Here is a 16,857-nt window from a genome sequence, read left to right as displayed (position 1 = left end):
AAACAGGGCACCTTGGCCCCCCCCCCCAATGGTATTCAGAGGTTTACTGCCACTGGATGTGGAGGTTCACTTTAGTCGTCACGGCCAGCAGACATTGAGGGACTTTGTCCGGGATCCTTCCTCCAGGGCAAGCCCAACTAGAAGAACCCTGGAGAAGGAGACAGCCCTGGACTCCAGCCCAGTGCTGGAGTCTGACAGACTTCTCCTCCATGAAACTGTCTAATCTCCTTTTAAAGCTGGCTGAGCTAGTGGCCATCACTACATCTGTGTTAATGAATTCTACTGGTCCATTACTCTTTTCAGTGACTACTCTTTTTTATCTGTCCAGAATCTGCTGCCCATCAACTTCACTGGGTGATCCCAAGTTCTAGTATTATGGAAAAGGAAGAAAAAGTTCTCTCGGTCCACACTCTCCACCTCATGAGCCAGTTTGGTATAGTGGTTAGGAGCACAGAATCTAATCTGGGAGAACCGGGTTTGATTCCCCACTCCTCCACATGCAGCTGCTGGTCTGACCTTGGGTCAGTCACAAGTTCTTTCAGAGCTGTTCTCTCAGGAGCAGTTCTCAAAAGAACTCAGCCCCACCTACCTCACAGAGTGTCTGTTGTGGGGAGGGGAAGGGAAAGGAGATTGTAAGCCACTCTGAGACTCCTTTGGGTAGTGAAGGGTGGGGTATAAATCCTCCCCCTCCTTCTATGTATAATTTTATAAACCTGTATCCTGTCCTGAGCAAGAGCTCTTTGGGGGCCTTGCTGTTTTTTTAGCGGTCCATGCAGTCCTGCTTCTGAGCACAAATTCTGACAGTGACTTTGTTTGCAACCTCACCCTTCTGCCCAGCTTAAATACCCTCCTATGCCTTGCACCCAAAGCCTCTTTACCCATCACTAATTCTCCCCACCCTGCTCCAGGAGCTTGGCTGGCATATCTCCTAGTACATTCAGGATCCATACCCTCAACCAATGTTCCCTCTAAGGTGTGCAGTCTTGTGAGCAAAAATTCTAATTTGATAGCTACTGGCAGTAAAGTTGTGAGTGGGTGATTTGGCTGCTGGAGCCAGCCTTCCTGAGCAAAGACAAAAATGTGTGAGCCAGAGGCTAAAAAACTGTGAGCTAGCTCATGCTAACTGGTACATTCAGGATCCATACCCTCAACCTTCTTCCTTCATATGATGCTACTATTCTAAGCCGGACTGTTGGTCCAGCTGAACCGGTACTGTCTATTCTAGCTGGGCGCATCTCTCCATCTTGCTAGGTAAGATGCTTTGAACTGGAGGTTCCCAAAGGTGAACCCAGGACTCTGCTGCCCACAAAGAGTATTGTCCTGTGTCACTGGACTATGACCCTTCCCTTGGGGCACAGGGGAAACTCATGCAGACCAGAACAGTGGAATGTCACTGGTCTTGACGTGTGTCACCGCACAGTGGGGGGAAAAGATCAATAACCATTACCTGGCACAAGAGGATCAGCGGTTCCCTGAACTCAGCCTGGCAGATGGCACATATGTCCCCAGCTTCACTGCACTGCTGGCTAGTCGCACGGACTCCATAGTTCTGTCAAAGGGACAAGAGGAAGACACTTTAGCACTTGGACCAGAAAGGTAAAGACACGATTTCCAGATTTAGACCACCTGCCTATTACGTCAGCTGCTCAGAGTTCTGCTGGCTTGACCAGAAACCTAAAGGGGCTCAGCCAGAGGTCATTTCGGGGGGGGGGGAACGCGGGGGAACGCAGTTCCCCCGGGGGAGGGGCAGGGGGGCGGGGCACCTGAACACGCCTGCTTCCGGCCGCCCCGCTTCCAGCCCTCATTCAGCCAGGAGGAAACAGGAGAAGAGGGAGGGTAAGTTGCTTCCTCCCTGCCCCTGCCTGCCTGGGGCCAGGGAGGGCCTTGGCGGGGCTTCCTCACACTCCCACTGGCCTTGCAGGTCCACCGCCGGGCCCCTGATGTCAGGGGGTGTGGCATATGCTAATGAGTTATGCTAATGAGTCCCCCTAGCTCTTTTTCTACGAAATGACCCCTGGGCTCAGCCATAAAGGGTGTATTATGGGACTCAAAGGTGGAGACTCAGCTTCATCCAGGTGAGCGTGGAGGGCTGGATTTATTCCATCTTGAGGACCTCCTTTGGTTTGTCTCCCCTGTTCATGTTGCTGGAATCTTTATGAACACAACGAGTTTGCTACTAGGGCTGGGACAGGGTGTGAAACTAGCCTGGAAGAGCAAAGGGTAGGCTGGAACCCTTCTTCGTCATCCCCAGTAGAAGGAGCAAGGAAAGGAGCAGGCAACTACGTGATCTCCTAATCTGCAGTCTGAAGTGGTAAAATCCAGGAAGATCTACCCATGCAGCAAAATGATGCAGTAGAGTCTCAGGCAGTGTCCCCTCTAAGATGAGTTAGTGTGAGCTAACTCACAATTTTTTAGCCTCCAGCTCACACATTTTTGTCTTTGCTCAGGAAGGACTGCTCCAGAGCAAACTAATTTTAGTAAAGGTAAAGGTCTCCCTTGCTCAAAAGCAAGTCAAATCCGACTCTAGGGATGCGTGGCTCATCTCCGTTTCCAAGCCGAACAGCCAGCGCTGTCCAAAGACATTTCCGTGGTCTTGTGGCCGGTATGACTAGATGCTGAGGTGCATGGAACGCTGTTACCTTCCCACCGAAGTGATACCTATTTATCTACTTGCAATTTCTCGCTTTCAAACTGCTAGGTTGGCAGGAGCTGGGGCCAGAGACGGGAGCTCACTCCATCATGCGGCACTCGGATCTCGAACTGCTGAGCTACAGACCTTCCGGTCTGCAGTTCAGCGTCTTAACCACTTGAGCCACCACAGCCCTTAAACTAGTTTTGGCAGTAGCCAAATTGCCTGCTCACAACTTTAATGCCAGTAGCTCACAAAGTAGAATTTTTGCTCACAAGACTCCATAGCTCAGAGGGAGCACTGGTCCCAAGGTGGAAGAGAGTATTGTACCAATGGTACTTAACAGTGTGCAAGCTTTCAAATTCCCCAGAATTCTTCATCAGGTACAACATTTAAAAACAGGGAAAAATCAGACTTTTAGCAGAATTTTCATGTCATGTCCCTTAGGCAGAATTTTCATGTCATTTTGATGTTAAAACGGCCTTCTCCTGTCTGTCTATGGCGGATTTGCTGACAGACAAGAAGAATCAGTTTTCAAGTTGCTGCAGGCCAAAGAAGTAAGCGCTAATAAAACAACTAAACTCCATAGCAAAAGTTCCTGCCAAAAGGATGGGGGATGCCATTTCTGACTACTTCACCTTATTTGCTCGACTTGCAAAGATTTATCAAACTAGCACATCAGGAAGAAAGTACAACACAGCTTACTCTCTTGCTTTCACCTTCAACTACACAGGAGCATGATATGAGGACAAATCTACACACGCAGCAGAATCATGTAGGAATGAGCTGGTAGAGTCCTGACAGGATAGAATGGACTATACCGCTTCAGTGCACTAAAAAACGAAACAAAGCTACAGTTCCGGGATAAAATGAAGGCCAGGAGATGTGTGTATGTTGGTTTAAGCTCTTTGGCAGAAGGGGAGGATAAAAAAATGTGACAGATTGACCTTATGGGAGAAAGCCTCCAGCCTCTTTTACAAAAGATCTTCCCTGTAATTGGTAAGACATCCAATTACTTTAATTATAAGAACTGAAGCAGCTGCTTATACCCACCTGAGGAGTGCAAAGGACCTTCAAGGCTTTCCTTACACTTCCCACACGACCACAGATGTCGAAAGACTGGAACAGAGAAGCAAGGAGATCAATTGTTTGTAGAGGAAATGCATGAACAACTGTATGTCTCAAGGAAAAGACTGTCCCTTCTTAAGGACAGAGGATACAGTAACTAACAAGGGTCTGGCTGTCAACTACAAAAGAAAGGACTTCTTCAGACAAAGCATACTTAACTTGTGGAACTCGTTTCCACAAGACTGAGCAAAGCCCACTAGCTTAGATGGATTTTATTTATTTACTTATTTATGTAGGAAATTTCTTCGCTGCCTTTCCAGAGGCTTTAGGCAGCTTTCCAAAGTGAAACGTAAAACACCATAAAACTTAGACAATGTTTGTTTTGGAAAGATACAGCCGGTGACGAGGTTTGTCCAGATGACTGTATTTTACCATGTCTTTTACGACAATCAGAAAGCACCCCCCCCTTTTTTGTTCAACAGGCCTTCAGGGCAACCAAATTTTTAACCTGGAATGATTGCAGCAGGAACATTAATTTTATTTCCCTCTGATTTTTGCTCCAGCTTAGCTGCAAGTTTCGGCCCTTGCTCCCTTGCCGTGCTTTTTATTTTGTCTCCTCGCAATCACTGGGCTACTGATGCTGTTTTTGCAACTTTAGACATTGTTTTTATTTTAATGACACCAGCCATATTTTAGCTAGATTCGACCCCAGTAGCATCTTACAGACCAAGAAGATTTTCAGGCTATAACCTTTTGAGAGTCAAAATTCCCTTCGTCAGATACAGACATATTTCATAAACTGATATTCTTTCAAACATCTGTACCAGAAAAATAGGATCTAAATAGTTTAATTAACAAAACCTCAGGCTGACTCTTACTTTGCAGAGGCTGTACAAGATAAGGAGAATCCCCCCAAGGAAATAACTGCTGGATGGATCATCTCCCATGATGTATTTGTACCACAGCTGGATGGGTACCAGGGAACGGAACAGCTGGCTCAGTTCTTCAATGACCAAATAGAACTTCCCCTGTAAGATGGAGGGAAAAAATCCATGTCATTTATCATGAGTTCACAAATAATGGGTTCAGATGAGAAACTCACAGTGCAATCAAAGGAGCATGTTCTCGGACTTGTGAATGACCAGCTAACTGCACATAGTATTAAAACTTTGGGAAGTGTGATAGAAGAAATATATCTTAAAGCTCTTTCTTAGAAAATCCTGAACAGAATGTGGGATATTTTTCAGACAGAATTCTAGGTTTGGACCTGCAGAATTCAATAGTCTAAGGATCTCAGTGGTTACTAAAAATAAACAGACCACACGTTCCTAGCCTTGAAAATATATTCATTGTATTATATACTTTTATTATATTCTTCCCACTTTTCCTTGCAGTACAAGGCAGTTAACAATTAATTTCATTAAAACATAACACAAACCATTATATACATATTTTAGAAGAGCCTCACAAAATGTTTGCAGCTCAATTTCCAAGTGCCCTCACAACTAAAACATCCCTACAACACCTTTGGAACACCTCTATGGATACTACCATCCTTATTTCCTGAGGGAGTCCTTTCCAGGAAGCCAGTATGGTACAGCGGTTAGATTGTCAGACTAGGATCAGGGAGATTGGGGTTCTTCTCACTCCCTCTCTGCCATGGAAGCTCTTGGCTGACCTTGGGCCAGACACACACTCTCAGCCTAGCCTGCCTCACAGGGTCGTTGTAAGGATAAAATGGAGGAGAGGAGAAAAATGTACGGTGCTTTGTGTCCCCACTGAGGAGAAAGGTGGTGTATAAATCACTAAAACATAGTGGGAGCCGCTATAGAAAAGGAATTGGCTGTAGTGGACATTAAGCAGGCAACATTGTATGGGGAAATGTCTAAAAGGTGGCAACCGGAAGATCATATCTGGTGCATGAGACATGACACAGTTGGTCAGATAAATGGGTCCCTAGCCATGAAGGGCTTTAGAAGTTATAACAAGTGCCTCGAACTGAACTTGAAAACAATTTTGCTTTAAAATAAGATACACTGCTGTTCGTTAGACCCTGAAAACAGCCAGGCTACAGAGTTTGAATCAGTTGAAGTTTCTGGGTTGTCTTCAAGGGCTGCCCCATGTATACCACATGATATAGCAATCCAACCACTAGGTTTCAAAAGCCTGGAGTAGGAGGCCCAGGGGAGTCTGAGTCTAAAAATGGAGTGAATAGAAAAATGGAGTCACTGGAAAAGACCATCATGCTCGGAAAAGTTGAAGGCAGCAGGAAAAGAGGAAGACCCAACATGAGATGGATTGACTCAATCAAGATAGCCATGGGCCTCAAGTTTGCAAAACCTAAGCAAGGCTGTTAACAATAGGACGTTTTGGATGACATTCATTCATAGGGTCGCCACGAGTCAGAAGAGACTTGATGGCACTTAATATACACACACACACAGAGTCCAAAGTACCTGCAGCTCTGCCTGAGGTTCCTATGCTGCCTAGTGTCTGGCTCCAAAACAGCCTCTACATGCTTCTCATAGACTGCATATGAAATGGGGAGTCCTGTCTCTGGACCATGCCGGTTCAGACTACAGGTGGGGGTTCAACTTTTCCGAGGGGGGGAAAAAAATCCCTCAGCTCAGTAAACTAGGACATGAGCAAGAAGAGTTTCAGCCTGCAAGGATTTTTTCTTTTTGAGTAATCGCTTTCAGTTGTGCAAGTTCCCTCGGACAGCCTGACGTGCTGGAGTCCATAAACAGATTCACCACGTCATTTGCCATCTACGAGAACAAGATCTAAAGCACCTTCATTTAAAAACAAAACAAAAAAAACTTATACTCTGTTTTTCTCCCCAGTGGGGACACAACGCCACTTACAATACTGCTCTCCTCCACCTTATCCTTGCAACAAAATCCTGTGAGGCAGGGGAGGCTGAGGGACAGCGGCTGGCCCCGGTTCACAGCTGAGAATGGATTTGACTCTGGGTGTCCGGACCCAAGCCCAGCACTTCAGCCACCACACCACACTGGCTCTAAAGCATAGGATGTTAAGGAAGGAAGAGGACGGAGGAGTGGCATAAGGGTGTTTCTGTCTGTGCCTGAAATGGCAGCGAAGCCTGAAAAGAGCTAAGCGCTGCAGCCAGAAAGCTCAGGCTCTTCATACAATAAGAGAAGAGAATCTCATCCAAAAACTTTCTCTACATACGAGACAGTCTGGCTTAACCAAGCGCATCTCCGAGGGACCTGCAAAGCAATTTAGATCAGTGTTTACCTCCCAGCTAACTGCACTCCCGGGGAAAGAAAAAACAGCTTGAAAATATAGACATCAGGAGATGTTGTTATCCTGATCCCTTTTGCTCCACCTGCAGAATTTTCAGCCTTGTTTTGAAAAGGATTTGTGCTTCCCTGCCGCCTACTGGCCTCCACGATGTCATCTTACAGATCTCAAAGAGCACCACTCCCCCACCCCCTGGGTTATGCCCCTGTGTCTATCTGCCAGCTTAACCTACCTCAAAGGGTTGTTGTGAAGATAAAAAGGGGCTGGGAAGTTAGAAAGGCCATCAATGTTTCCCTAAGCTTCTTGAAGAAAGGGTTAGATTGGGTTTCAACACAGAGGGCTGTTGTGTGATTAAAGACATCTCAGTTGATTAATGGTAGAGATTTTAGTGGCTGAATCAACTAATTAAATTGGGTTCTGAATAAATAACAGCTTTGAAGGGGTTAAGCATCCATTCTTCTTTCTGGGATGGTGTTTATATGTCACAGAACAGAGCCAGTGTGACAGAGGAGTTAAGTGTCAAACTAGGATCTGCAACACCCCAGTTTAAATCACTCCTCCAATGCTGGACCATCTTTTAGCTCAGCCGGTCTCAAAGGTCTGCCCAATCTCATCAAAGCTAACAAGCTAAGCAGGGTCAGCCCTGGTTAGTATTTGCATGGGAGACCACCAGTGATGCAAAGGCAGTGGCAAACCTGTCTTGCCTTGAAAATGGGGTCATCATAAGTCAACTGTGACTTGATGGCAAAAAAAACCCCCAAACCCTCCAAGGGTTGTTGTGATGGTAACATGCAAGAAGGGAGAATTATGTTGTAAGTGGCTTTGGGTCCCCACCGGCTGGAAAAGCAGTGTATAAATATCTAAATAAAGGATCAATCACAGAAAATATAGGAGATTCTGCATATCGGGGTGGAGGAACCTTAGGTAGCCCCCCCCCCGAAAAAAGTCACCTGAGTATGCACCAGGGAGGTTGAGGGCAACTGACGATCACTGGGGTGTTTGTTTGTTTCAGGAAACTGGTCTACTGAAATCCTCAAGGGTTTATAGCATGTGGGGAGAAGAGATCAAGGAGTCATTGTTCCCACTTCCTCAGAGGGCTGCCCCCCCCCCACACACCCACCACACACACACGGTGGGGTGGGGTTGGGTTGGTAGGGTAGTCAGATCCAAGTTGGGAAACTCCTGGAGATTTGGGGGTGGGGCGTGGGGAGGACAGGGACCTCAGTGGGGTACAATGCCATAGAGTCCACCCTCCAAAGCATCTACGTTCTCCAGGGGAAGTGATCTCTAGTCTGTAGTCTGGAGATGAACTATAATTCCAGCGAGATCCCCAGGTCCCGCCTGGAGGCTGGCATCCCTTCACACCAAAATGACACGCCCCCCCAACTTCCAGAGCGTCCCCCTCGCATGCACGCCGTCCTGACACCGCAGAGGCCCAGAACCGGGGCAGCGCGAAAGCGCAGTTGAACCTCTCGCCCTGCTTGGCGGCACAGGGTGGTGGAACTGCAGCCAGGGCCTTCCCACCAGCCGAGCCTCGAGGTCAAGGGACAGAAGAGGAGCGGGCTCCCAGCGCGCCGCTACAGGGCAATTTGCACACGGGGCGGATTCTGGGAGCGCCGGGATTGGAAGGACCAGGCTGCGTCCCTGGCTGGAAGAAACAGCGCCCTGCGACCCCGCTCGGAGCCCTGCCTCAGGAAAGCTCCTATTGAAGTAACTGTTGTTTCGGGTGCCAGCGTGGGCGGTTATTGGGAGGGGGGGCGCAACATTCGCCCTGCCACTATGCAACATTTTGCCGCGGGCTCCCCGGCTGGCTCTGCGTTATTGCTCCGGCGGAGCTGGCCACACAAGCCTGTTTACGCGGCTCCGTTCCGCCGCCGCCCGCATTCTCCAACACCGCTGCCCTCGAGGAGGAGGCAGCCGGAGCGATGGGGACGGAGCCCATTAGAGCCCCGGGGGAGAGGCAACGGGCGACGCAGCCCACTCCCCCCGGAGTCCCCAGGATGAGATCACTCCGCCAGCCGCCTTCGCCCGCCGAACAAATCGAAGCCTTTGGAGAGCTTCGGCATTTTCATGATCTCATACCCCCCACCCCCCTGGGACGCCGAGTGAGGTCACGCCAGCGCTTATTCAAGGACCCGGGCTCTCTGCCGCCTCCCGCTCCTTGAAATCCCAGGGGCCCGTGGCGGAACAAAACTGTAATGGCAACGATCGGAGATCCCGAATGCAAGCCATTTAGTAGATTAGCAGGCACGCTCCGGCCCAGCCTCCGTTCCTTTCAGAGGGTTGCAGCTTGCTAATCACCGGCCTGTCACTTATTTGCTTCAGCACTCCCCCCTCCCCCAAACACTGGTAAAAGCAAGCAGGACTTTTAACAAGAACAAGGAGATTTTTTGGGGGTGTGTGTGTGTTCCTAAACCAGTTTGGCATGATCCTCCTAGTCACCCACTAACCCATCACCATTCCACGAAGATTTGTCCCTATCACATTTTGAGCCCTAGCTTCTTCGTACTATAGCTCTGGTTCAGCTGAGAATGGCAGCTCCCCCCCCACCCCGCCCAGTTGGAGATTTGAATCTGGGTCTCCAAGTCCAATTGTGGGACCTCTCAGGGACAGCACACGGCTGCAACTCCAGCATCCTTAGGGGGAAGTAATATTACAACAACACAAGGCCTTCTAAGTAAAATTAAAATGTTCTTTCCTAAATTACTGAAGCTTTACATAAGAGCATAAGAAGAGCCCTGCTGGATGAGACCAGTGGTCCATCTAGTCCAGCATCCTGTCTCACAGTGGCCAGCCAGTTCCTCTGGAGGGCCAGCAACAGGGGATAGAGTCTGAGGCTCTTCCTGATATTGCCTCCTGGCACTGGGATTCAGAGGCTGACTGCCTCTGAATATGGAGATTCCCTTTAGTCACCATGGCTAGTAGCCACTGATAAACCTGTCCTGTAAGCCAAGCCTTGCCTATACTGGGACACTACCAGCCAGGACTTTTAAAATCAGAGGCCATTTACATTTCTTAGGGGGCACTGGCTAATCACATAAATCCAGGGGAGAAGGCTGTAACGCCCTGGGCTGGATGGGAAGTCGGGGGGGGGGGGGGCTTTGCCAGCAAGTTATTATTGCTCCTCCTCCTTGAAAAAATATAGGTGCTCACATGGCAGGAAATTTTATTATTTTGTTTCATGAAAATAAACTGCAAATGCGCTTAAAAAAAAAGATGGAGACTTTGGAAGCGATGGTGGCTGTTGGGGGGGGGTTAACCCCCCACTTCCAAATGTAAATGCTTTCAGTTTGGTGTAGTGGTTAAGTGCACGGACTCTAATCTGGGAGAACCAGGTTTGATTCCCCACTCCTCCACTTGCACTTGGCTGGATGATCTTGGGCAAGCCATAACTCTGGCACAGCTGTTCTTGAAAAAGCAGTTTCTCTCAAGAGTTCTCTCAGCCCCACCTACCTCACAGGGTGTCTGTTGTGGGGAGGGGAAGGGAAAGGAGTTTGTAAGCTGCTCTGAGACACCTTTGGGTAGTGAAGGGCGGGGTATAAATCCAATCTCCTCCTCTTCTTCTAGGCGCTAACAAAACCTGCCCCAAAAATTCCAATTTGGGGGAGATGCTGTTTTCCACTGGGGAAACTGACATGGTTTGATGGCAGGTTTCTCCAACTGTGCAAAGATCGTCTCCCTGGGACATTTCGGGTTCAGAAAATAGTGCAGGGAAGGGGGTAAAGCCCCCTCTCCTGAGCGCCGTGGCCCAAATCCAAATCGAGCCCCCATATGCTCAGGAGTCTTCAGCTCTGCACGCTTGATCAAATGTCCTTCCGGTAGCCACGTTGTAGATACAAAGACTTTCTAATGTCTGAATCAGCCCTTCGGATTCAGCTACAAACTGTAGGTTGCTGCTGCCTAAATGAACCTGGGGGGGGGGCATTCCTCAGGTCAGGCTTCCACCTTTCCTTCCCTTTGTGTAAAGTCAGTTAATTAACAACTTGCAAGTTTGCAGCAAATCCCAGTTTCCAACCATGTTCAAGCTAGCAAATTACAGTTAGGCCACGCTTGCCCTGCAAACCAGGGTTCCAGAGTTTGTCCTCAGTTCAGAATTCTGACTTGCGGGGCAAACACAAAGCCCAGCTTATGAGGTCAGATGGAACAGCAAAAGGCAGCCTGCCGTGGAAGTGGAAATCTCAAATTAGCAGTCTGTAGAAGAGAAAAGGGGGGAAGAGCAGGGAGGAAAACACACTGCCCCCTAGCATTCCCCCAGAGGTAAATCATGGTTCTCCATTACAACTGAACCCAATTGCTCTGTTTCAGCCATCCCCTCCTATCTCTAAAAATAACTACCATAAGGCTGCTGCAAAGGTAAAAACAGGACAGCATCCCCCTCCCCCAAAAATAAACTGTGGTATGGTGTGGTTCGCTTGTGGCAATGGAGAACTATTATGTGAACAGCACCAACTGGGAACCTGTGGTTTGCTTGTGGCAATGGAGAAATATTATGTGAACAGCACCAACTGGGAACCTACACATAAAGGGTAGTATATAAATACTGGTTATTTTATTCTCTTTATTTATACCACACCTTTCTCTCCAGTGAGGACCCAAAACAGCTTACAGCAGCATCCTCTCCTCCATTTTATCTGCACAACAACCCTGTGAGGTAGGTTAGGCTGAGAGTATGTTACTGACACAACTTCACCCATTAAGCTTCCATGGCAAAGTAAGGATTCGAACCTGGGTCTCCAAAATACTAGTCTGGCACTCTAACCGCTACACCACACTGGCTCTCTAACACTAGCACATTTCATAGAACATGCAATCAATGTGGACAACCGCTGATGTTCAGACCATATTAACAGACTGCGGCGGTTTTGTACACTGTCCAGTGTGCAAACTGAGAACCAGTTTGGTGTAGTGGTTAAATGTGCAGATTCTAATCCAGGAGATCCGGGTTTGATTCCCCACTCCTCCACTTGCAGGTGCTGGATGACCCTGGGCAAGCCATAGTCCTGTCAGAGCTGTTCTCTCAAGAGCAGTTCTCAAAAGAGCTCTCTCAGCCCCAGCTACCTCACAGGGTGTCTGTTGTGGGGAGGGGAAGGGAAAGGAGTTTGTAAGCCGCTCTGAGACTCCGAGTGAAGGGCAGGGTATAAATCCAATCTCCTCCTCCTCTTATATTATTAGTAGGCAAATCTCCATGTCTACACAAATGGTGTTTTGACAGATTTACATCCTTCAGCATCACTGGAACATCCCAAAGTGCTACTGTGTTTAGAGGGCACAATCAACTAGAGTTTGATTAAAGCTGGCTGTGAATACAAACTCCACTAAATTGGGGTTCGTTTCCTGGTAAATTAAATAAGGGTTTTGAAAAAGGGGCTTGTTTGTTAAACACTGGATTGGATCCAGCTAGCTTTCTCTATCAATTTCATTCATTTCCCCTCCTTACGACAACCCATCTCATGTGGCTTTATCCATGCAGGTCCCATTATCCCCAGCGTAGCCTTTTGGAGGGATCCAAGCCTCCCCTGCCCTTTTCACCAGTGAGAAAGCTGGTTGGATCCAATCCACTGTGTATATTAACTGTTGTGTCTGTTTTCATAAGCCACAGCTTGTTGTGTACAGTGTCCCATGCAACTGCCTGACCAAAGAGATAGTCGTATATGGAGGATGTTCCCCCTGCTTGCAGACAAACTGAGGTTTATGCAGAAACTGGGATTTCTTACTTATACCTCACAGCAGAACCAGGGTTTGCTGCATAAACCACATTTTAAACAAACCACAGCTTTGAGCACAGCCATTACTTGGACAGCATACAAAACACCCAGTTTCTCTTCTCAGAATAGAAATAGCACGAAAATTATTCAACCCCCTGCAAGAGATTAACCCACCCATCAAAACTGCAGTTTTTCTTAGCCCCCCAAAAGCCCAAAGGATGCCAAGTCTGGGTTCTGCCTAGCAGCTGGGCTCTCCTTTCCCTCCAGAGGGTGAGGGACTTGGCTACATCTCCCCTGTGCTGAACGGCCTCCATTAAAAACAAAAAGAAGCAGTTATCATTTCATTCAATATAAAACGAATTAAGATAAATTAAAACGGCCCGAGCCATGTGGCTCCTGGAGGTGCCCATTGTTTCCTGCACGGCAAATGGCAGCTTCTCATTTACACCGCTAAGCATCGACAGCTTGGTGGGAGGGGAGCTGAGAAGGGAAGTCAACAGTTCTACTTGCACAAAGGCAAGAGATTTGGGGGGACACCAGGTGCCCGGCTTCCTCCCCCTTCTCTGCCATTGTCCAAACAGGTTTTTCTGAACTTACAGGAAATGAACGGGGTGCTCTAAATATCATAAAAGTACCACACAGAAGATGTAGGGTGGAACATGAAACCCATAAGCAGACTGAGGCACATGGGTGAGAGCGTGTGTTACTGCCTACTATAGGTATAGATCAAGACGGGTAGCCAAGTTAGTCTGCATGCAGCAGCAGAAAAAAGAGCAAGGGATATTAAATGAAAAGAGCAAGAGTCCAGTAGCGCCTTAAAGACTAACAAAATTTGTGGCAGGGTATGAGCTTTCGTGAGTTGCTGATCACTTCTGATCCAATAGGGCTTTTCTGAGGAGGGTTTTGCGCTGTGTATACCTGCATGAAAAAGCTGCAAAAAGCCACAGCTTGGGAAACCCGTGGACATTTCACTGCATATGTGGGTTGCATGTTATTTCCTACACAGGCATGCCAATTCAACACACTATGCTTCCTACACCAATCACCACATAGAAAATATGTCACCACACTGGAAACTTTCTTATGAGGAAAGGCTAAAGAGTGGAGCTTTCCAGATCAGGGAAAAAATCACCAAGGGTGGGCATTAGAGGTTTATACAATTATACATGGGGTGCAGAAAGTGGATGTTGTTGTTCAGTCGCACAGTCGAGTCCGACTCTTCGTGACCCCATGGACCAGATCCAGTCAGGCCTTCCGGACTTCCGCCGTCCTCTGAAGTTTGCTCAATGCAGAAAGTGGATAAAGAACTATTTCTCCCTTTCCCATAATACTAGAACTAAGGGGCATCCACTTTTGTTAAACAGGAAATAGATTTAGGACAGACAAAAGGAAATGCCACTGTACTCAACAAGTAATGAAATTGTGGGAATTCACGGCCAGCAGACACAGTGACAGCCATGAGCGTATACAGCTTTAAAGAGGGATTAGACAGTTGCATAGAGGAAAGGTCCATCAACAGCAACTACTAGTCAGAACATCCAAAGTTCAAGCCCCAGATGGGCCAATGGGCCAAACTGATATCAGGTTCCTTCACATATTCACATAGCATCGCAACAGGGAAAGTGGTAGAAGCCCCACTTTTCCTTGTAGAGGGCAGCAGGTTCAATCCCTGGCAACTCCTGTTAAAAATTCTCAGGTTGCAGGTGTTGGGCAAGATGCTTCTCTGCTGGAAACCCAGCACAGCCATTACCAGCCACAGAAGACCACACAGGTAAGGCTCCAGATGGTCCACTGGCCTGAAGCTGTATGAGGCTTCTCCGTAAGTTCATCTCTGTCCTACTGTGAGTATCCTGGGGCATACTGCTAGTGACACACAGATGAACTAGAAGACCCTTTGGTCACATCGTCAAGGCAGCTTTATTTATTTTACTGCAGACTGGCTACCTGGCCCCCATACTAAATGTAGGAGAACTTTACCCTTCAGATAAACTGTCACTCTCAAATGTGACAAAGGTATATTCTTTCCTACTCACAGATAATGAAACAGTCATGTACGAAGCAACCAATTTCAGAACACTGCCCTGTAAAGCTTTCAGACTTCTCTCGGCAAACCTAAGCCTCAGAAATGGTCTTCTCCGAAAGGGATTGTAAAATAAGAATGTAGAGACAGTTGCAGGGTTTCAGAATTCCATGCCAGGAGCCAGAATCACTGTCTCCAATCTGCAATTTAGTACCCGGGCCTTGGTTGCAAGGTGTGTGTGGGGGAGGCGGGGGGGAGGAAGAAAGATTGCGACTGGAGACGATCCACATCCCCATCAAAGAAAAGATTTTAAAAACATTTCAGAAAGGCATCTGTGCTGTGAGCCATTAGAGGGCCTTTGACAGATGCAATCTTACCAGCCTCCTGCTATGGTTAAAAATACAGATGCAGCCTCTTTCTTCTCCAGGACAAGGATTAATGAGGACTTGGGATGGTGCTTAGACAAGAAAGCAAAGGCTGCAGCCCTTTTCCAACTCTGCAATTTGTCTTGAGCTGACGATCTACATCGCTGTGTGTCGGATATCTTTTTTCTTTTTTACAAGTTGGATTACGCCATGACCCGGCCCATTAATCTCCCCAAATAAAATAATAATAATCATTATCATCAGAGTGAAGGGGGGAGAAAAAAAACCAATCCTTGGACTATCGCCAGAGCTAAATTAATCGTGCTAGCAAGCGGGACATACAGGAAGAAGCCATTCCAATCCCACCTACTCATGCAAAAGCCCCATTTAGAATCACTTCTGATCCCAGCCTGGAGGTTTCAGCGCAGGCTGAACAACATTAAGAGAGTGCATTTAATACTGAGCTTGCCATCCATCTTCATCGCAGAAAGGTGCTTCCGCATACATGGGAAGAAAAAATAACTGGGATGGAGCTTTTACAAAAGATGTGAGGAATTGCCTCAAATAGTCTATCTTGATTTGTTTTTCTTCTCCCTTAAAAACCTCACCAAAAAGTTCCTCCAAGTGAAATTTTCACAATATGTGAATGCATAAAACATCTGAGTCAGACCATTGGTCTATGTAGCTTTCTGCTGTCTACTCCAACAGGGAGTCGTCTTCCAGGGTTTCAGGCACACAAAAAGGACTTTCTCAGCACTGGCTTCCTGAGATACAATATATCTCCAATTTAGGGTATGTTCAAAGCTTACTGCCCTTTGCAGTTCTCATTTCAAAACACATCGGATCACCCTAACTTGGATAGTCCAGGCAAGCCCAATCTCATCAGATCTCGGAAGCTAAGCAGGGCCAACCCTGGTAAGTACTTGGAAGGGAGACCTCCAAAGAAAACCAGGGCCGGGATGCAGAGGCAGGCTATAGCAAGCCGCCTCTCTGAAACATCCAAGCTCCACTAGGGGTCGCCAGATGTCAACCATGACTTCCAGGCACACACACACACAAAATACTCACCAGAAAAAAGAAACCACTGGGTCAAACAGCATCATATCCTGGTCAACTATTTTTAAATGCACTAACTACAAAAAAAAAGGGATAATCAAATCCTCACTGACTTTGATATGAATGCTAGTTACAAAGAGAAATCAGTTAATTGTTTCATGATTAAAAAAACCCTTAATGAACATTCACGATGGTCTATGCTCCTGGTTCCAAGGTGCCTGAAGTTCTAGCAGGTGGCCAGAAAAAAAAAAGGTTTTGCCCTTTGGAGGAAGCAGCCCTCGCCCTTGTCTTTGCTAGCCAGCGGCCTCACAATAAAACAAAAAGGCGGGGACGGGACAGCATGCTACTAGAATGTGGGTGCACCCAATGAAGTCGATGGGCAATAGATTCAGGGAAGACAAGAGGATATGTGTCACTGGAGTAAATAAAATGTGGAATTCTCTGTCAATGGACACAAAGATGGTTGTGACCACGAATAGCTTTAAAAGGGGATTTGACATATTCATGGAGAAGAGGCCCATCAAAGGCTACTAGCCATGATGACTAACAGGAACCTCCACATTCAGAGGCAGGGAGCCTCCGAATACTGGAGCTAGGATGCAACATTTGAGGGAGGCCTTTGCCTCTATATGCGTTATTATGTTGGCCTTCCAGGGCAATTGGCTGGCCAGTGGGTGAAACAGGATGCCTGACTGGATGGGACCACTGGTTTGATCTAGCAGGGCACCCCTTATGTTCTTATGAAACTCA

At 47.4% G+C, this 16,857-nt stretch overlaps 1 protein-coding gene across 1 annotated transcript in view; it reads right to left on the bottom strand.

The window, feature by feature from the left end:
• Nucleotides 1-16,857, bottom strand: part of RNFT2 (ring finger protein, transmembrane 2) — a 30,917-nt gene that overhangs the window by 1,761 nt on the left and 12,299 nt on the right. Inside the window, exons 6-8 of the mRNA XM_015413429.1 lie at nt 4,576-4,725; nt 3,683-3,748; nt 1,448-1,549 (exon numbers count right to left, since the gene is read on the bottom strand). Coding sequence (XP_015268915.1) covers nt 1,448-1,549; nt 3,683-3,748; nt 4,576-4,725 — 318 coding nt within the window. The remainder of the gene's footprint in view (nt 1-1,447; nt 1,550-3,682; nt 3,749-4,575; nt 4,726-16,857) is intronic.

The sequence above is a fragment of the Gekko japonicus genome, unplaced genomic scaffold, assembly GCF_001447785.1.
Source record: "Gekko japonicus isolate JY-2015 unplaced genomic scaffold, Gekko_japonicus_V1.1 scaffold85, whole genome shotgun sequence".
NCBI lineage: Eukaryota > Metazoa > Chordata > Lepidosauria > Squamata > Gekkonidae > Gekko > Gekko japonicus.
Note: the sequence above shows the minus strand (reverse complement) of the source record. Positions and strands in the feature narration are given on the sequence as shown.